The sequence below is a fragment of the Protopterus annectens genome, chromosome 3.part0 (genome assembly GCF_019279795.1).
Source record: "Protopterus annectens isolate FY-2018-M chromosome 3.part0, PAN1.0, whole genome shotgun sequence".
Taxonomy (NCBI): Eukaryota; Metazoa; Chordata; order Ceratodontiformes; family Protopteridae; genus Protopterus; species Protopterus annectens.
Genome location: NC_056731.1, coordinates 166,677,720 through 166,700,079, shown reverse-complemented (window position 1 = coordinate 166,700,079; position 22,360 = coordinate 166,677,720). Strand labels below are relative to the sequence as shown.

General features: G+C 38.9%; 1 protein-coding gene across 1 annotated transcript in view; it reads right to left on the bottom strand.

Annotated features, from left to right (window-relative positions):
* Positions 1 to 22,360, bottom strand: part of LOC122796296 (NFX1-type zinc finger-containing protein 1-like) — a 609,414-nt gene that overhangs the window by 476,684 nt on the left and 110,370 nt on the right. The window contains exon 4 of the mRNA XM_044064663.1: positions 8,230 to 8,382. Within this exon, the coding sequence (XP_043920598.1) occupies positions 8,230 to 8,382 (153 nt within the window). The remainder of the gene's footprint in view (positions 1 to 8,229; positions 8,383 to 22,360) is intronic.

The window sequence follows — 22,360 nt, the reverse complement described above, 5'->3', positions numbered from 1 at the left end:
TTCCAACTGGTTAGCCAACATAAGCTCCATTGCATTGTTGTAGGCATTAGTACCCATGACCACAATCCCACCCCCCTTGTCAGCCTTCATAAACCTTAAATCCTTGTTGCATACCAAGTCATTATTTTATTTATTTATTTATTTATTTATATTTGTTGACCGGGAGTGTCCGACTGGACGTAGGTCCATTTTCAGCGGAGGCCCAAAGAGAAAAGCTCCACAGTTAAAATAAACAGACAGTAGTTACATTGGATTACATAGCGATTAACAATTTACATAGCAATTACTTACAACATATTTACAGATGAAGAACATAGTACATCAGTAGACAACTAGAATCTTTATCTGAAGTACATAACAGACATTAACAAATGTTAAAATAAGAAGTTCCTGCTGTATAAGTACTAGGCTTATGAGCATCTGAGCTTGCTATAATCAAGGTAGTTAGTGGAGTGGAAAGAAAGCTAGTGGTTGGATGGGGTGGGTGATATTAGAGTGGGAGTTGCAAGGGCATAGCCAGCATGTTTTTAGGTGCGCTTTTAGTAAAGTTTTGAAGTGGGTGCATGATGGTATGGAGGTAATTGTGGGTGGGAGGGAGTTCCATAATTTGACTATGGTGCAAGAGAATAGTGCTTCTCCAGCAGAGTTATTGGCTTTAGTGATCTGCAAGTGATTTTTGTTGCTGGATCTTAGTGGTCTGGTGGTGCGATAGGGTTGGAGTAGATTCTGGAGGGATGGGACATTTAGTGGATGGTTTACTAGTTTGTGGGCGAGTGAGAGTTGATACCATTGAAGGAGGTGAGGGAGTTCAAGCCAGCCCAGTTCAGCAAGTGAGATACAGTGGTGACTACGGTAGGATGCCCCTGTGGCGAATTTGGCAATTTTGTTGTAGCAGGTCTCTAGCTTGTTTAGATCACATTGCCTTAGGTTGGTATATATTGGAGAGGCATAAAGTAGGATGGAGATAAGGTGGGAATTTGCTATTGAAATCTTTGCTGCTTTGGTGAGAAGATGCTTATTTCTGTATAACACTCCTAGTTTTTTGTAGACTTTTTTTATGGTCATGGATATGTGAATGTCAAATTTTAGTTTATTGTCTATTTCCACTCCTAGCAATTTGGTGTGTTCAGTTGGGTATATAGTGGTGTTGTCTTTTGCTGTGATGTTAAAGTGACAGTTGTTTTGAGTATGTTTGGTGGGTTGGAAGATGAGTAGTTTCGTTTTGTTTGGGTTGAGTATTAATTGGGCATCGGATAACCAAGTTTCAACTGAGGAAAAGGCTTCCTGTGTGACTTTTTGCAGTTTGGGTAGGGACTGGGCTGAGCAGATGATGGTCGAGTCATCTGCGTATTGTATGAGTGTGCCATGTGTGGTGACAGAGGCTAGATTATTTGTGAAAACAGAGAAGAGTAGGGGGTCCTAGGATGGATCCTTGGGGAACCCCTATGGAGACAGGTAGTTGGGGAGATGTGTCATTCTGCCATACAACGGATTGTTGGCGGTCAGACAGGTAACTCTGAAACCAGTTGGTGACTGATTGTGAGAAGAATAGGTTATTGAGGACAGAGATAAGTTGTTTGTGTGGGACCATGTCAAATGCTTTAGATAGGTCTAGGAAAGTAGCAGAGGAGAGATAGCCATTGTTTTTATGCTGAAGGATAGTGTTAGTAAAGGAGAGTAAGGCAGTGGTGGTGCTATGGTTTGGTCAGAAACCATGCTGAGTACTGGAAAGGAGGTTGTTAGTAAGGAGGTAGTCTGAGACCTGAGAGTGTATGCATCTCTCTAGTATTTTGGAGAGTGGAGAGAGAATAGCTATGGAGCGGTAATTGGTTAGTTCTGTGGAGGGTCTGCCTTTGGGGAGGGGAATTATATGTGATACTTAAAGTCATTAAGTGCCTTTCTCTCATTTGTACTTAGGTTGTAAAATGAACAGTAATTAATACTACCAATTTGAGCCCTGATGTCTCTCGCACAAAGATTTTCAAACATTTTCAAAGTATACATTAATGTAGGATTGTACACAGAGGGCTTAGCCAAAGTACTACCCAACGTTACATCACACAAAATGTACTGCAAATTAAGCTTTCGAGTGAAAGATTTTAATTCCAAAAGTGTTTTACTCAAGGCAGCCCTTCTACTGGGTTGAAAATTTAAACCCAGCTTTAAAACATTAACGTGCTCATCATTCAAAACAAATTCTGAAACATTAAATACAGAAATACGTGCACAGTCATAGTTTACAGTCCCAACTACCTCCGTGGTTCGCTCCTGCCCCGACTGCAGGTTTGATAACCCTTGCTCCTGCTTCTCTTCCTCTTGTTGCAAGAACTGTAATCCGCCTGTAAAAAAAGGTTTATTGGCACTAAAGCCGGACCCTTTCTTATTGTCCCAACCATTACTCTGGCCAGTTCTTGCTTGTGAATACTCACCCATATCACGAGAATCTTGTGTATCAGCGTCGGCCTTTCGCCTCCCCACTATTGAACTCACGTCACCACCTTCAGAAAAAACAGCTTCAGAACTGTTGGAATTTAAAGGGGCTACCACCTCTGGATTCTGAAGTTCTCTTTCATCTCTTCTGTTGGAAGTGTTGCCCCTTAAGGCATGCACTTGTTTGGTTTCTCATTCCCAATGGGTTTAGCACCACTAGGAATATAATCAAAGAACTCTTTGCCAAGTTCTTACATAGCCAAATCCCTTAGGATCTTCTTCAATTTGTGCTGTGTAACCTGTTTTTCAATTCTGTCAACCCGGTCTAAAAATTGCTCATATTCTGTCACAACTTCACAGCAACCATCCACAAGTTGTTTAATGTCACTGTCCAAACAACTGAGTTCATCTCTTAGTTCTTCTAGTAGACAAGTATTGTTTTTAATTAGCAGTTTCATGAAATCCATGCCAGCACTGTTGAAGAAGTTGGTAACTTCTTTAAAGAAAGGACTGTCAGTGGCAACACCGTTTGGCATTTAAAAAAACTGACACCTTTAGGAACAATCCCCACCTTCACACAGTGCTCAAAGTATTTGTTTTCAATGTGCAAACAGCGGTACCTTTTTAACCCCCGTTCCAGATTTCAAGCATAACCATGACATTGTTTCCAGTTGTAACATGGTTAACTTGAAACAGTTCTTCACAAAAGGGGTCTACATTCAAACTCAAGAGTTTGTTAACTTCGCCAACAGCACCACAAACACCAGGAACAGACTTAAACCAGGAACAACAGTTTGATTTGTCATAGCACAAACCTGGCTTCCAGTCCCAGTACCAAGCACTTTTCCTTCTGGATTCAAATCTTTGATTCTTGCACCCAAAGCAGTCAAGGATTTTTGCATCTCACTAACCGTTGTCAATAGTACATCCAACACATTCTCCCTGTGAGTTGGGTTAGAATGCAGGGTGATGTCCAAATCATCATCTCCTGATAAATTAGCCTTACCCAACTGTAAAACGCCAACTAAGAAAAACAAAAAGCAGCAGGAACAGCAGCAGTGTATACCAAAGAAAAATATAGATCAAAAACATCAGAAATCAGGAGAAACCAGGTCTTTTAGTGTAAAATGATTTAATTTGCTATTTACACATACTTTCATTGTTCACTTAAGTCATCCACAACACATACAGATCTATAACAAGAAATCAGTCATTTGTTATACAAACAATTCAACTGTACATCTGCGTCCTAAATTAAAGTCTAGGCAGCTTTTTAGGTAAGATGTACAGTTGAATTATTTATATGACAAATGACTGATTTCTTGTTATGCATCTGTATGTGTTCTGAATGCCTTGAGTGAACAATGAAAGTATGTGTAAATGAAATATATTTCTCTGTTTGTGAATTTAAATGTTATGAAATTTTAAGCTAAGACAAGACATTTTTATAAATAGGATCTCTGAAGATCATATATTTTTATGTTATAATTCACTTATCAGTATGCATTTTACAGAATGTTGATTTAAGTTACAAGTGACTATTTACATCAGAATAATGCAGTTGTTTTTAATCATGTGTCCCAAGAGGGCGTGTATATAAATGGTTCCCTATTACCAGATCGCAGACGCAGTTTGTCTAATGCATCTTGATCAAACTGAAAACAGCGAAAAGGCAAAATAGTGAAGTGGCTTTTCAGCAAATTCTTTCCCTGGGAAAGAATTTGCTTGGCCTCTTTCGATAGTTTGCCATTTTCGGCACTGTAGTGCGATCTCAAAGTTGGTATAGTTAAGTAGGGGAAGGGCAAAAAAATCGCTTTTCTGAGGTTTTGACGTTGTAAGCTTTCGCTTACATGGGGTGATTATTTATCGTTCACTTTTGTAAGCTTGCGATAAGATAATAGACTCTATATAAACTAGGGGTTGTTTTAAAATGTATTAGACACCTGAAAAGTGGGGTTACCCATGAAAGCGCTTGTGTCAAATAAAGATTTTTATACTGGATTCTACAGCTGTCTCCAAGTTCTGCTTTTTTTGCCGTTTATTCTGGATTCGTTTTGTGCAGGACACGTGAGTTCCGAAGTTCTGGTGGCAGTTTTGTGCTTTAGATTACAAATAAAACTCAAGATAATCTCTTGCACAGAGAAATAAAATGCCATGTTAAAATCTTTCCTTTGACCAAAGTGTCACCATCTAAACAACAGCCAGAGGGCAAGCACATGTACAGCTCTCACAGCATAAAGCAAATGCATCTTTACAAAACAACACAGCAATAAATTGCTGCATGCTACAGGGGAAAATGCCATTTTTTTCAATTTTACACCGAATGTGTAAACAGTATTGCAGAAGAGACTCCAATAAAGGGTACAAGAAAAAACATACTGGTCTGTATTAATAACTCAGTAATCATTGAAAGACACCCTTGCTGTTTGTTATCAGGACTTTTAATTATAATCCATCAGCCAAGTTTGATCACGTAATCATTGTGCCATCAACATGTATGGTATAGTCAGACAAAAATACCAGAAAACAGTAATACATTTTAATGTTTAGCAAATGTTTAATTAGCAGGCTTCAGTTTGATCTTAATGTCACTAAGTCTGTAAACTAGACTTGAGTGTAAAATACAATCACTGTATGTACAAATGCAAAGTTATTTTGTGCAAGAAAAACTAATGATAAATAATAAATATGCTTGGCATATGCTGTACAACAAATGGTTTAATACATAAACAGCATTCTTCAGTGTATAAACCATATTTTCAATCTGTGTAAATACACAATTTTGCCGTCAAGTTTTAAATTGTTCTCAGAAATTGCTCCGCAAAACCATTTTGTGTGTTTTAAAACAAAAAGGGTGAACTGTTAGATATATATATTTAGAGATGTATAAATGCACGTACACGTCTGTTTGCTAGAATATATGTAGGAAAAAATAGTCACTTAACCTGCTCTTAGCTGAGAAGCAGAAAGGCATCCAGCTGTATATGTAATACAAAACATTTTTGTGTCTGGTACAACTTCAAAGAAATGCTAATAAGGATAATTCCTCAATTCCTGACCAGATCGGAGACAGGAACAGAACTCCAAAAGTTATCCATCTTGAAACAGAACACAAAGTAGCTTAACAACACACTGCATGACTTCAGAGGAATTCCAAAGGTATTAAACAACAACATACTTTTTCTTGGACAAGATCTGGATGGTACAAAATAATACATAAAGGACATTAAAAGTGTAGGATGTTAGACTGATTCTGATTTCTTGTTAGATCTGTATACTAAAGATCATACCTGATGTCTGAAAAGTCAAATCTGAGACATTAAAACCTGCAAAATGTACAGTATTGTATGTATCGTCTATTGCATAGACAAGTTATTTTATGAGTAACTGCGTCAACAAAGTTAATATATAGTGATGAAAATGTTAACAGTCTGCATAGACTTTGTTTTAACAAGGCACCGGCAGCACAGACATCTGCATTAAATAACTTTTCAGCTTCAGCTGTAACATCAAAAGTACACCCAGAAATGAAATTAACTGTAAACACAGATGCGTAAGAAGCGCAACAGTACATTTTAATGGAAATATGTTTCAGATTTTTAAGTTTGTATGGTGTCATCTTAGTGGCAACAAATTTAATCTGAAACTTTCTCAGAGGGTTTAAAAAAAAAAAAATATATATATATATATATATATGTGTGTGTGTGTGTGTGTGTGTGTGTGCTTTGATACACATTTCCAATGTATCTAAACAGTTTTGGGCAGAGGTGTAGCCAGCTATTACTGAACCTGATGGAGTCTCTTCTGGTGCCCCTGAAAAAAAGCTCTTCCACTCAAATGCGAAGAACATAAAAAATAATTATTTTAAACTGTCGCAAACTGTTTCTTACATTTGTAGCTAGCCAGTACATGCTGCAGTTTACACCACAAATGGTGTGCTACAGCACTCTTAACAATTGTAGTACCGGCCTTTATTTCTAAATACCGGTATACACTGATTTTACCCCTAAACACTCTTTACACTCTTTTTTGGACTGCCTCCCTCCATGTAACACTGTCTATTGTTTCTATAAGTTTATTATAAAAAATCACCGTAAACAGTTTTAGTTATTTTTTTATTTTTGTGTGTGTGTGTGTGTGTGTGTGTGTGTGTGTGTGTGTGTGTGTGTGTCTGTGTCTTCTCCAACACTGAAGGCATGTAATATTGAGTATAAAATACTTGCTGTGGAATACAGCTGACTAGTTCTGCTGGCAAGAGCTCTAGCAAAGAAGTTTAGCTTCCTAGGCAACACACAAATTTGGCATCTTGTAAATATCAATATTGTGATCCTCACATCTTGTTAACTTTCACACTGTTTTTTTAGATACAGCAAGATATTAATGTAACAGTCTAATAACTAGTTGCAACCTTTAAAAGCAGAGATTGACAGCTGCTGTCATTATGTGAATGTGATATCAATCACCTACACATAGCATCCACAGCCATTAGCTACCTTTAAAAAGGAAAAAGGAGGTACAGAGTTTACAAGCAGTCTATAAGAAATCATAATAGCTTAATGACAGCTTGCAAACTGCCAGGATATTTGTGTTTTTTTAAAGCAGAATATGCTACTCAGAAAGTCCTTCAAGTTGGCACCCCACCAACAGCAGGTACCTTCTCCCCTTATTCTTCCTATGGATCTACTGGCAAAATGCTACTGTTTCAAAAGTCTATACACACTCATTAATATTGGCCTTTATAAGAGCATGGATGTCCTTTATATAATTGGCAGGGAAAACATAGAACATACTTAAACAGAATGTAAAGTTACTGGGAGAATTTCTCACTGCCAGCAAGCAGCTTGTCGGACCTGGCAGTTAGTGCAGAGTATTATGGCTATGAAGTGTTTATACAATACTGCCTATGGTTCAGGGTTTGATTCTTTCACCCTCCATCTGCCTGCTGTTTCAGCAAAATCACTTTATTAGATACTGCTTCTAGGCTGAGTCTAAATGACATCTATGTGGATCAGTGGTGCTCTGCAGTGGTTAACAAGTGCTACTTAAAAAACTACAATTACAATTTTGAACACACTAAATCATGTTATAATCTCCTTTTATATTTAAGTACATTGTAAACATGACAGATACAGTCTTTAATAATCCTGTTTTATTTATTATTCAATTCTGTATTAATTTTAAGGCCTAGAATGATTTTCACACAAAGTAAACAAGCTGTTCTGAATCCGACCTTTATTTTATTTGTGATGCAGTCAGTGTTTGGGGGACTTAATTTTAACTGTGCAAAGAACAAACCTGATGCACTGATATGACTGCTCTGTTTTCCTTGTCGGTTTTCAAAATATAAGTATTATTCACAGGGTATGGTGCTGTTAGCCTACAAAAGTGTATGGAAGGTGCTACATCATCACTTCCCTGGATTGAGGTGGCAAGAGTTGGAGCCCATCTCTTGTCTAGTGGATTGTGGTAGTGTGATTAGGACATAAAATTCATACCTCTGGCTTTTTACTGTGATGTCACTTTGAAATTAGGTCTTGCTATGTAGTACCTGATACAGATGCATGGTCTCATGATATGACAAGCCAATGGCATCATACAAATTCTTGAATATCATGGTTTCCTATTTTACACAGAACTTTAATCCCTTATCTAAGAATAACATACACTCGACCTTTGGTTTTAAAGCTTTACTAAATGCATGGGATCTTTATTTAATCTTATAATGTGCATCACAACTAAAAAATGGTCTGAAATGTATTTTATCGTAACACCATACAGCTACAACTCTCTCTGTCTTACCTGACTGATTCCCCTTATTATAGGTTTCATTTTGTCTATGGTCTGATTGTCCTGGGTCTCCACGATGTCTTCTCTGAAAACTATGATCATGAAACTGCCCATCTCCTGATGGACGTTGCCGCCTGTCACTGGACACTCCTCTTTGTTTCTGATCTGAAATGTTATGCAGTAAAGTACACGTAATTAGTCTTTACTCTTACAGATTATGCAGTCGCATACTTAATGTTTAAGTAAAGCTTATCCCCCATTATCTGTCTGATAAGCTGTTATATACTTCACCCTCCCAAACATATACAATGCAGCTGCAAAATACTAGCATAAGGCCAATATGATTACATGATTTTTTTTTTAAAAGAGACTGGTTGTTTGGCTACTGGATGAGAAAAAGTAATTAAAGTCATATTTTATTTCTTTGCAAACAAGCAGTCATAATACCATATCATGCTCTGTCATCTAGGAGCCAGAACAGGAACTCCCTAACTAGCTCACCCATCTCAGACATAGCCTTGGCCAGAGCAGCAACCCACAGAGGCTGACATACCTGCAGCTCTGAGGTGCCACTGTGACCTGCAAAAGAGAGACATACAGAAAATGTCATTTTCAGTGATGATGAGTCACAGCTGGTATACGATGTATAACAGATGACAATTTAGGAATGCACTAACCCTCACTATGCCACTAGTGTCTTCTGCCTTCTGTGGCAGCTGTCAGTAACCTCCTCCTGCTCTGCCCATACTGAAAGACACAAGGGACATACACAGCTATCACATGCAGGTATGAAAATGAAAAACAACAGTGCAAAGCTACACCTGCACATGCATGTTCAAAAAGGAAATCTGAGACAGTACACACAGCCAGTCACATATGCTATACTGCCACATGTATGTGCAATGATGTAGCAGCATCTACACTACAATATGTATGTGTAGTCAGTACAGCAGAAGCATGAAATGGTGGTCACAACCACACATAGGCAAAGCCAATCAACCTGTTCCACAAAAAAACCACAGTGCCAGAACAATATACTCACCAAAAACAGCACACATAATGTACAGTTGTGTACACTTACCATAAATGTAGATGTTCGAGTGTATTCACTGTTGCAGTCATCACACTTGGGTTATCTGCCTGAAGGTAGCCCTCAGTCGGCCTTAATACCAGAGACTTTGTATTTCTGTGTCGGATGCTGTCACTTCTTCCATGACGTCAGGTCGTCAGGGGTATAAAAACAGGCAGCCGATGCCATTACATCAGTTTTTCTTGCCCCAAATGTCAGGAGCCCCCAAATAGGGAGCTAGTATATGGTGGGAAAAACACCACCAGTAAAAAGTAAATACCAGTACCAGTATGAATAGCCATAGAGAGGAGAGATAAAGAGACAGAGAAAAACAGGGGGTGGGAGGGAAACCAGGACTGCAACAGTGAATACACTCAAACATCTACATTTATGGTAAGTGTACACAACTGTACTATGTTCTTCGTGTTTCACTGTTGCAGTCATCGCACTTGGGTTAATTCCCAAAGCTGAGGAAGGGTGGAGGCAGTCAAGAAGAGTTAGGTCTGGAAGAATGCAAGAATGCTGTAGCAAATCCTGCCCTGGATTTGGAAAAGATAAGACAGGTGGTAATGCTTGGTGAAGGTGTGTACACAACTCCAGGTAGCAGCTTCCACTATGTCACTGGTAGGGACTCCCCTGATTAATGCTGTAGAGGTATATGTAGCCCTAGTGGAATATGTTTTGACCCCCTGAGGGGTAGGTTGTCCATGGTGCTTGTAGCAGAAATGGATACAGTGTGCTACCCATTTGGAAATGGTTTGTTTTGAAATGGCCTTGCCTCTGCCCCTGTTGCAAAGCTGACTAGGAGCTGGTCAGATTTTCTGAAAGGCTTAGTCTTATCAAGGTAGAACCTGAGCTGTCTGTGCACATCCAAAGATTGCAGGATCCTTTCCCCTTTATTTTGAGGATTAGGGAAGTAGATTGGCAAATGGATGGATTGGTTGAGAGACACACTGGGCACCACTTTAGGCATAAAGGAAGGGTTGGTCCTGAGGGGAACTCTGTCAGCATGGAAAATAATTAAGGGTTCCACAGCCATCAGTGCTTGTAACTCAGGCACTCTTCTAGCTGAAGTGATGGCTAGAAGCAAGGCTGTTTTCCAAGAGAGGAATTTTAACTTTGTTGAAGCAGCAGGTTCAAAAGGAGAAAGCGTGAGCTTTTCCAGTACAAAGTTAAAGTCCCAAGCAGGGGTGGGTGCTCTCCTTGGTGGCTTTAAGTTGTTTGCACTTCTCAGGAACTGTTTGATGAGAGGGTGAGAGAATAGAGATGGCTCAGTATTGTAATGAGACGAAATGGCAGAGGCATGGATCTTAATGGAGGACAAGGACAGGCCTCTGTGGAGTAGTTCTGCTAGGTAATCCAGGATAAGAGGTAAGGAGGGCAGTCCGGTGTCCTTATCTTTAGACTGAATCCAAGAACAATACCTTTTCCACTTTTCAGCATAGTATTTCCTAGTACTGGGCCTTCTGGCTTCAAGGATGACATCCACCACCTGTTTGCTTAGGGTTGCTGGTGTAGTATTTAAGGAATAAGCCAGGCTGCAAGATTTAAGGTTTGCAACTGTGGGTGCAAAATCTGTCCCTCCTGCTGAGAAAGCAGGGTTGGGGTCTGGTGTAGGTGCCAGGGTGGCACCGTTGTCAAGCTGCACAGGAGTGGGTACCAGTGGCCAGTCTGGGCAATCAGAACAGACCTTGGCCTGTCTTCTTTTATCTTGAGTAATACTCCTGAGAGAAGGGGCAGAGGGGGAAAGGCATAGATTGAGAGATTTTCCCATTGAAAGGATAGGGCATCCACCTTCCAGGCCCTGCTGTGAGGGTTTCTGGTGAAGAATTTGCTTAACTGGTGGTTGTTGAGGGAGGCAAAGAGATCCACCTCTGGGATCCCCCATTTCTTGATCAAAAGGCTGAAGGTGCTGAGCTCCAATTTCCACTCATGTGGGTCTAGGAGATTTCTGCTTAAGTCATCTGCCAGTGAATTTTGTTTGCCTGGCAGGAATTGAGCTTGTAGATGAACTTGGTTGGCCAAGGTCATGTTCCACAGGGCCATGGCTAACCTGCAGAGTGGGTAAGAATGGGTTCTCCCCTGCTTGTTGATGTGCCACATAATTGTGGTGTCTGTTTTTATCAGCAGTTATCCTGGAAGGAGTAGGCATCTGAAAGCTGGCAGGGCTTTCTGTACAGCTAGCATCTCTTTTTGGTTGATGTGCAGGAGAATTTGCCTGGGGCTCCAGTGGACCTGAATACATTTGCCTGCCATGTGAGCCCCCGCCATGCATAGTCTGATGCATTTGCGGTCAGTGTCTGTGCGGCGTGGGGTTGAGTAAAATGTAATCCCTTGTGGTTGCATGCTTCTGCCCACCAGAGGAACTCTGCCCTTAGACAAGGTATGATAGGAATGACTGTTTCCAGGTCCTGAGAATGTTGGCACCAAAGACTTTTTAAGTACCATTGAAGTTTCCTCCTATGCAGTCTTGCGTATGGAATTAGCAGAATACATGAGGCCATGAACCCTAGGGCTTGCAGTATTTTTCTTGCAGATAGTTGAGTTCTGGTGGCCATTTGTTTGAAGCAGTCTGTCAGATAAAGCTGTTTTTCTGAAGTGAGGAATGCCATCTGGGAAGTTGTGTCCAAGCTTGCTCCCAGGAATATAATCTTTTGACTGGGTACCAGTTGTAATTTATTTTCATTGATGGTGTACCCCAATGAAATGAGAAGGCTTTTTTATAAATGCCAGGTGCTGAAGTAGCAATTCCTGACTGTCCGTCTGAATCAGGCAGTCATCCAAGTAGGGGTAAATTTGGATATTTCTCTGCCTGCGGTATGCAATGGCTGGAGCCAGGCATTTTGTGAATACCCTGGGAGTAGTAGATAAGCCAAAGGGAAGTGCACAGACCTGATAATGCATAGACCCTACCCTGAAACTTAAATATTTCCTGCATGACTTCCTTATGGGGATGTGCAGATAGGCTTCTTTTAAGTCTAGGGTGACTAACCAGGCATCCTTGGCTAACATAGGGAGAAGCTGTTGCAGGGTAAGCATCTTGAATTTTGGTACCACCAGGAAGGTGTTGAGAATTGAAAGATCCAGGATTGGGCGCCAAGAGCCCTCTTTCCTGGGCACCAGGAATAGCCTGGAGTAGAATCCTTGACCCCTCTGTTCTACTGGAACAGGATGAATAGCTCTGATATTGAGCAGGGAAAGTACTTGGTTTTGAGCCTCTGCCCACTGGTTTGGAGGAAGGTCTGGAATCCTGCTTGGGGTTGGCAGTGAATGGAAATAAAATTTGTACCCCTGGGATACAATGTTGAGGACCCATCGGTCCTGAGTGATGGACATCCAGTTTTGTGCATAAAGGGCAAGTTTTCCTCCTAGAGGCACAAGCAATTGGGCAGGGCTGGGAAGTAGAGTTGAGAAATCATTGCGAGTTTTTTCCATAAGGAGGTGGCTTACCACTCCCTGCTTTAGGGGTGGGGGCACTCCATTGCTTAGATCTCTGCATACCCTGAGATTGTAGTCTGGGTGGTCTATTGCCCCTGGGTCTTGTTTGGGAAGGCCTGGAGGGGGCTGGAAAAGACCAGTGTTTTGAAGGGCAATGCCTACTGAATCTAGGTGGTTGCACTTGTAGGAATTATTTAACAGTTTGCGTAGATTTAGCCTTTTCTTCCATCTTTTTAAGAACTTCTTCTGCTTTGGTGCCAAACAAACAGTCCTTATTCAAAGGAGTGTCTAGTAATTTAGATTTGACATGATCTGGCAAGGTCTGCTCCTTCAGCCAAGCATATCTTCTTAGTACAGAGCCAATGACTGCTGCCCTGCAAGATGCTTCTAGGGCATCAAAGCCACACTGCAAGGTATGCTTACTAACTTGGTTTGAAGAGTGCATAAGCTCCTGCAATTCTTTATTTTCTGCACAGTCTAGAAAGGTTAAAACTTTTTCTTTAATAAGTTCCATAATATGTTGCTGGTATTTCAGCATGTGAAATTGGTAATTCAGTGCCCTAATAGCAAGAGTTGCATAGGTATATACCTTCTTACCCCATCTGTCTAAAGCTCTGGAATCCCTGTCCGAAGGGGTAGGATTTTTGGCTGTAGTAGCCTTAATACCTTTAGGTCCCTGGGAAATGATCTTTGGGTCAGCAATAGGATTCTTTAAAAGAACCTAGTAACCTTGTGTGGCTGTCCAACAAAAAAGAAACTAATAATAATCAAAACTGGAGAGCCTTCGAGCGGAATGCACTCACTAGAAAATCACTTTACCAAAAACGAACAGTGACACTTGGAACCATGCATAAACGCTTTTATTCCACAAAATACACATGCGTTTTCGTCCCTTCATCCAGGACTTCATCAGATAAAATAACGTAAAAACTTGTTCACTTTTATATTAACCTCAAGGTTAATTAACCTATAATACCAAACTAATTTAATTTAAATGAACCAATCCTTTTTCTTTCCTCATTAATATTTATTTATTACTTTCGTTGATTCCTTGTGAACCCTTTTAAAAAACGTAAATTAATATACATTGTATAATTTGAACCGTCTTAAACAGTTCATTTTGATGTGTAATAAGAACTTTTTCCTTATAATAAATGAAAATTTCTTAATAAATAAAAGTTTAACTAAATGCATACTACTACATGAACATATACATATAAAGCTCCCTCTAGTGTCCGAAACCTGTATTACCTTATAATAAATATACAATTCAATATAAATACACTATCCTTTCATAAAAATATATGTATTGTAAATATAAAAACTTCTTAAATATATCAAAAATATTTAAAAAAAATGTATTATGTATATATAAATAAATATAAAATTTATATATTTAATTTTAATGTATGTACAACCAAATATGTCTCTTTGTTAAAAATACAACCCAAGTAATAAATAAATATTAATGAGGAAAGAAAAAGGATTGGTTCATTTAAATTAAATTAGTTTGGTATTATAGGTTAATTAACCTTGAGGTTAATATAAAAGTGAACAAGTTTTTACGTTATTTTATCTGGTGAAGTCCTGGATGAAGGGACGAAAACGCATGTGTATTTTGTGGAATAAAAGCGTTTATGCATGGTTCCAAGTGTCACTGTTCGTTTTTGGTAAAGTGATTTTCTAGTGAGTGCATTCCGCTCGAAGGCTCTCCAGTTTTTATTATTATTAGTTTCTTTTTTGTTGGACAGCCACACAAGGTTACTAGGTTTGTTATTGAGTGAATCGAGCAGTTTTGCACTTCACCAGTTTTCCTGTTATGGGTTCGGAAGGACAGGAAGAGATGGGGCAATCACGCAAACTAATTGGTCAGTTAACCAAACTGATCGATTTGCTCACGCCCCTTTGCCATAGTTTGCTTCCTGGAAGGGCAGCATTGAACTCGGAGGTTTCATTTCATGAAGGGACTAACGGTCAAGCCGTTAAGAGGAATAGGGAGCTTATTGGCGACAACTTCAATGCCGGCGACCCTGGAGAGATGGAATTAACTAACTTCAACCCCATGAGAACACCGAGAGTATTGGACTGCGATGCAGGAATACAAGAAGGCAATTTTAATGGTTCAATGGACAAAGGGGCTCGATCTAAAATCCGAAATGAATCCAAAGGTACTGTAATTCCGAACTCAAAAACCACCAACGAGTGGTTAAAGAAGGAATATTTATTTAAAGCAGACAGTGACACAGTTAATGAAGTATTTCACGATGGTAATTCGTATATAGTTAAGTTGGACAAACTATATAAGTTGATGTTGAATTTTAGAACTTTAAGAATTGAAAATGCATATTTGAATGAATGTTTGCTTAAAGAAATAGTCCCTAAGGGACTTAGGGTATATAAATACCCAAATAATGTGCAAGTAGGGTCAGTGTTTCATGAAAGTTTATTAAAAACTTTTAACAAATGTGGTTTAGAAATAGTGCAGCTTATTATTGAAGAAAATGAAAGGAAACTAATACCACTTGAACAAGAAATTAATGAGCTGGACATAAATATTAAAAAGGACCTTATATTTGGCATTAGGCAAGAAAGGGAAAGATATTTTCAACTAAGAAATGAAATTGATTTGAAATGTGAAGATACAATACAACGTAAAATGGGAAAGTTAAATAGGGACATAAAGGAATATGCAAACAATACCAGTTATCCGAAACCTACACCTTTTAATGTTAAAGGTAATATTAGGAATTTTAATGGCAATAGAAGGTTTTATAATAATAGAAATGTGGAAACAAGGAACGTAGAACAAGATTATGATACAGAATTCCCACCCTTGCAAGAAATAAGTCAAGAACAATATTCACCTTATAACGAAGAAAGAAATTTTCAATTGGGGGGGGGAGAAGGGGGAGGGGGAGACAATATTAGTTGGTACCCCGGTCCCCATGGATAGTATATTAATAGAAGAAGGCATAAGGATTGAAAGTGAAACCAAAAGTACATATAATGGCTTCACAATTTATAATTTTAGTAATATTAGCTTAAAGATAGAGCACTTTAGTCTCTTTAGTAAAGGATTGAAATACAACCAGTGAAAAAGGGAGATGTAACTGGTACAATCTTAGACATTAAGTTATTTACTAGGAAAATAAATTTAACCATTTTGGCCTCTAAAATAGGGTTAGAAAGAAATAATAATGGAATTGTTGAACTAACTAGGAGTTCAACTTTTAACCCGCCCCTAGCACCACAACTAAAGAATTTTGAAAACGTGTTAGAAAAAGAAATTAGGAAACTTGAAAGGAAAGACAAATACAAGAATAAATATAGAACTAACTTTAAGAATGGTGAGTTTGAAGTATTGAAAGAAATAATGGAAAATCCTGCAGTAAGAGTAATGAAACCAGACAAGGGGGGATGGATTGTTATTATGGATAAAACTATTTATGAAACTAAAATGAATACAATACTTTTAGATGGAGGAAAATACTCAATAGTTTCAAAAAATGAGTTAGCAGTGGCATATAGGAAAATTGACCTTGTTCTAGAAAATTTATTAATGGACAAGGTCATAGATATTAAGACTTACAAATATCTGGAAGTAAAGAAGCCTAGGGTAGCAACCATGTTTGGTATACCCAAAATTCATAAGAATCAGACCAATCCCCCCTTAAGGCCTATAGTTACTGCAGAAGGGGCAAAAACAGCACCTATGGCCAAATATGTTGATAAAGCTAAACACATATGGATGAACAATGACATTATTCTAAAAGATTTGTGGGACTTTCTAAGGGAACTCACGCCAAAAACATACAAAGAAGAATTAATTTTTGTTACAATAGATGTTATAGACCTCTTTTCTAGTATTCCCCATAGGGAAGGTATGGAATTCTTTGAAGAAAGTATATATGCTGATGTAAAATTGTCACAAGAAGAAAAAGTGACTATAGTGACATTAATGGATACTATATTAAAGTATAATTATTTAATGTTTAATGGAGAATACTATCAACAAATATCAGGGGTCTCTATGGGGGCGGCATGTGCCCCTACTTTCGCTAATATAGTACTTGCTAAATGGGAAGAGAAATTTATAGTTAAATCTTCCTTTAGTCAATATTGGTCACTTTACCACAGATTCCTGGATGATATAGTGATTTTTTGGATAGGTGGGGAAGAAAAATTTATGGAATTTATTTCCTATATAAATTCAACTACAAATTATTTAAATTTTACTTATGTTATGAATGCTGACGTTATTAATTATTTGGATGTTGAAGTGTACAAGAAAAACAAAAAATTTGAAACTAAGGTTTTTAGAAAGGAAACATACTGCAATTCTTTTTTGCATTATGATAGTTTTCACCCCACCCACTGTAAGAAAAATATTGTGAAAGGCCAGTTCGTGAGAGGGTCCAGGATGACAAGCGATGAAGGGGATTTTTTCAGAGAATGTAACAAATTAGAAATAATGTTTTTGGATAGAGGTTACCCTTTGGAATTTGTGAAGGGAATAAGAAAAGAAGTGGAGATTGGTAGAAGAGAAAAATTCCAACCAATAAAAGGAATAACGGAGGTGAAGAAAAAGGGTTTAGATAGAAAGAATGAAAATTTAACAGAAAATAAGAATGTAAAAAGGTTACAGAATTTAACACATTAAGTAAAGATGTTAAACACGTATTTAAGAGGGAATGGGAGAGATTTTCATCCTTTACTGACATGGAAGAAGTTAAAAATATAACACCTCAAGTGACTTAGAAATCCACCTAACATAAGAAAGAAAATAGAAGGATTTGGAAAGTATAGAAAAGGGGTAGATAATAGAAAGGTAGGTACTTTTAAGTGTGGGAGATGTGCACAGTGTCCTTACATTATGAATAAAGATGAAATTTTTATTGAAAGTAGGAAAAGGATGATAAAAAGTAAGGATAGATTTAATTGTAACACACAAGGAGTAGTTTACTTAGCAGTTTGCCAAAATTGTCAATCTTTCTATATTGGAAAGACAGAAAGGGTATTTAAAAGGCGTATATATGAACACATGTATGATATTGGTAAAGCTAAGGAAACAAATGCACTATATAGGCAGTTTAAAAGTTGTATTGGAGCAAAATTTTTATTTTTTATATTAGAACAGGTAATACAGGATGTTAGGGGAGGTCCATGGGAGGAAGCATTAGAAAATAGAGAATTGTGGTGGCAAGTTTATCTTGACGCCTGTAAGAAGCCTGGATTGAATGAAAATATCTCCATTGGACCTATATTAAAATTGAAAGCTAATAAAGTTTGAGGTGTATTATTTTCCTGGGTTGTATTTTTAACAAAGAGACATATTTGGTTGTACATACATTAAAATTAAATATATAAATTTTATATTTATTTATATATACATAATACATTTTTTTTAAATATTTTTTGATATATTTAAGAAGTTTTTATATTTACAATACATATATTTTTATGAAAGGATAGTGTATTTATATTGAATTGTATATTTATTATAAGGTAATACAGGTTTCGGACACTAGAGGGAGCTTTATATGTATATGTTCATGTAGTAGTATGCATTTAGTTAAACTTTTATTTATTAAGAAATTTTCATTTATTATAAGGAAAAAGTTCTTATTACACATCAAAATGAACTGCTTAAGACGGTTCAAATTATACAATGTATATTAATTTACGTTTTTTAAAAGGGTTCACAAGGAATCAACAAAAGTAATAAATAAATATTAATGAGGAAAGAAAAAGGATTGGTTCATTTAAATTAAATTAGTTTGGTATTATAGGTTAATTAACCCTGAGGTTAATATAAAAGTGAACAAGTTTTTACGTTATTTTATCTGATGAAGTCCTGGATGAAGGGACGGAAACGCATGTGTATTTTGTGGAATAAAAGCGTTTATGCATGGTTCCAAGTGTCACTGTTCGTTTTTGGTAAAGTGATTTTCTAGTGAGTGCATTCCGCTCGAAGGCTCTCCAGTTTTTATTCTTTAAAAGAAACTTGTGAGAATCAAGTACTCTGTAGTACCTGTCTGGTTTCCTAGGGGCTATAGGTAAAGTGTCTGGAGTAAGACTGGATTCCATGAAAACATCATCCACAACATCCAGGACAGGGGGTATAGCCAACGGCCTGTGCTGAGGCAACTCTAAAAATTCTCTGAGTCTCTTTTTGGACTGAGGATAGTCTTGGCATTCCCAATGGAAATGCTCTCTTAAAAGTATGCAAGGTTTCACCAAAAGAGAACTCCTCTGCAGGGAGGCAGAGGGAATGGATTCCTCTGCATCTGAATCCTCATAGGCGGATAAAGGCATGTCTTCACAATCAGAAAGGACAGAGTCATCGGACTCTTGGTCTGTAGAACCTGAAGGGAACTGGGTTCTTTGTCTCTTAGCAGGGGAAGGCTGGCTTCCCCTAATCAGCATAATAAGGTCTTCAGCCATTCTAAGCATTTGTTTTTGTGGCATAGGTGTCAGAGAATGTGGTTTGGTCATTGGTTTTCTAGGCGTAGTGCGTACTCTGGGTCTAAGAAACTCGGTAGTTTTGGTAAAAAGTCATCGGTTTGATTCACATATCGGTAGGATGAAAAACTCCCTCAGAAACCGGTGCCTGCACAGCGGCTCCAAACCCATCTAAGGTAGAGACATCTGCTGGTTACATAGTCGAAGAAGCATCTCACAGCATACCAGACTCCAAATGGGTCTCAGCAGAGGCCTGCGAATCCATAGAAGCAAGCATCAGGGGCTGCAAAGGCACCTCAATGAGTAGTGGCGGACTGGCGACTAGCTTAACGGAAGTGTTGTTGGCAGTTTTGGACCTATGTGGTCTGTCTCTGTCTTTATCCTTGCATTTTTCCGGAAGTTCGGTAGTCGGAAGGCTACTGAAGCCATTTCAGAATACGGAGATCTAGAGCGAAAGAATTTAGCAACAAAGATAGCCCGACGATGAATACCGTGGGACGTCGTGGTCTGGGCCTAAACAGGTGATGCAGTAAGAATGAAAATCTCTGTGAGGTATTTGCTTTCCACAGGCAAGACAATTGTTAACTTTTTCTGACATTGGTTAGAACAAGAAAAAAGGATCCCCAACAGGGTACTTAGCTTTAGAAGACTTCAGGATTATTCAACTCAAAAATGAAAAATTCAGGTAGCGGCTGACCAGCACTTACGAACTGCTTCTTCTTTGGGCTCCTCCTCAGCAAGAAAGACTGATGTAATGGCTTCAGCTGCCTGTTTCTATAACCCTGATGACCTGACATCATGGCAGAAGCGACAGCATCCGACGCAGAAACACTAAGTCTCTGGTATTCGGGCCGACTGAGGGCTACCTGCAGGAAGATAACCCAACTGTGATGACTGCAACAGTGAAACACGAAGAACATCAGTTACCCAGAGCAGCCAGCCTGGTATATCCTGGCATCTGTCAGCGGAAAAGTACACTTGCATAAGTAAGCATACTATAACAGCAGATGTTCAAATGATCACTGGTGCAATAACCTTAGGTATAAGGGTTATATTCTGCTAAGGATATTACAGCCAGCCAGCTTTCAGGGCAGCTTCCATACACCCAAACCATTAGTCAGCTCACGCTGAGCTAGCTAAAAAGTCAGGTTTGGGTGCCAAGCCCATCAGAATGTTTTCCTGCTAATAGAGAGATGGAAAGCGATACAGAGAGAGAGAGAGAGGCTAAAGGTCTGGCAAGGACAACGTGAGGAGAAAAAAAATAAAGGTCCTCTCCCTGGTAATACAAACACACAAAAATAAAGAGGGTGGAGGCAGGGAACAGCTACTCAGCTACTTCAGCAATGATCATTTAAACATCTTTTGTAAAAGTAAGTTTACTTACACAACTAGATGCTCATCATATGAATCACTGCTGCAGTAGCCTTAACAATATGGGTAAATTGTCATATCTTAGACTGATGGGGAGAAGGAAGAATGAGAGTCCAGGGGCCCATGGACATTGGTCCTAACACTGTCCCAGAACTGGAGAAGGAATCTAGCCTATAGTGCTTTGTAAAAGTATGTACAGAGAACCAAGTTGCTGCTTCTAGAATCCCTTAGAATTTAACCCTTTCCAGAAAGCCAAAGATGAAGCCAAGGCCCTTGGTAGATTCAGATCTGACCAGAATAATCTTGTTGTGCTGGATAAAATAAAAGACATGACACATCTACTTGGAAATAGTCTGACTTGACAGAGGTTTGCCCTTTTTTCTTACCTTCACACGAAAGTACAGTTGTGTACACTTACCATAAATGTAGATGTTCGAGTGTATTCACTGTTGCAGTCATCACATTTGGGTTATCTGCTTGTAGTAGCCCTCAGTCGACCTGATTAACAAAGTCTTGGGTCCTGCATCGGTTGCTGTCCCTTCTTCCGTAACATCAGGTCGTCAGGGGTATAAAACATGCAGCCGACGCCATTACATCAGTTTTTTCTTGCCCCAGATGGCAGGTGCCCCCCTAATGGGAAGCAATTAAATCTATAAATATACAAGTTTATACCTCCAACAAAAAAGCAAATACACCAAAAAGCTTTTGAGCATAGTAAAGGAGAGTAGAGCTATAGCCAAAATAAGTAAGGGGGGTAAGAGGGAGGGTAACCAGGCTGCAACAGTGAATACACTCGAAAATCTACATTTATGGTAAGTGTACACAGCTGCACTATGTTCTTTGTGTTTCACTGTTGCAGTCATCACATTTGGGTAGATTCCCAAAGCTAAGGATGGGAGGAAGAAATTAGATTAGAACCAGCTATAAGGCACTGCAAGACTGCAGTGGCAAAGCCAGCTCTGGATTTAGAGAAAATGGGCAGAGGGTAATGCTTGGTGAAAGTACATACAGAACTCCAGGTAGCAGCTTTTAGGATGTCCCTGGTAGGGACGCCTCTGAGAAAGGCTGTAGAGGTAGATGCAGCCCTGGTTGAGTGGGGTCTGATCCCCTGTGGGATAGGTTTTTCATGAGGCTTGTAGCAGAAATGAATTCAATGGCCTATCCATTTTGAAATGGTTTGCTTTGAAATAGCCTTCCCCTCTGCCCCTGCAGCAAATGCCACCAGCAGTTGTTCGGATTTCTTTGAGGTTTAGTCCAGTCCAAGCAGAATCTAAGTTGTCTGTGCACATCTAAAGAGTACAGTATCCGTTCCCCTTTGTTCTGTGGATTAGGAAAGAAGGTTGGCAAATGAATGGACTGATTAAGGGCCACACTGGACACCACCTTGGGCATGAAGAAGGGACTGGTCCTGAGGGACACCATGTCCGCATGAAAGATGATGAAAGGCTCCACTGCCATAAGGGCCTGTAATTCGGATACCCTTCTTACTGAGGTGATTGCTAAAAGGAAAGCTGTTTTTCAAGAAAGGAATTTTAAGTCTGCAGTAGCAGCTAGCTCGAAAGGGGGGAAGAGTGAGTTTCTCCAATACAAAGTTAAGGTCCCAGGCTGGAGTTGGAGCTCTCCTGGGTGGTCGTAAATTTTTGGCCCCTCTGAGGAAATGCTTGAGCAGTGGATGAGAAAAGAGGGGAGACTATGTTATAATGAGCTGAAATGGATGAGGCATGAATTTTGATGGAGGAGAAAGACAGGCCCTTGTGAAGCATCTCAGTTAAGTATTGTAAAATCATAGATAAATTGGGCACT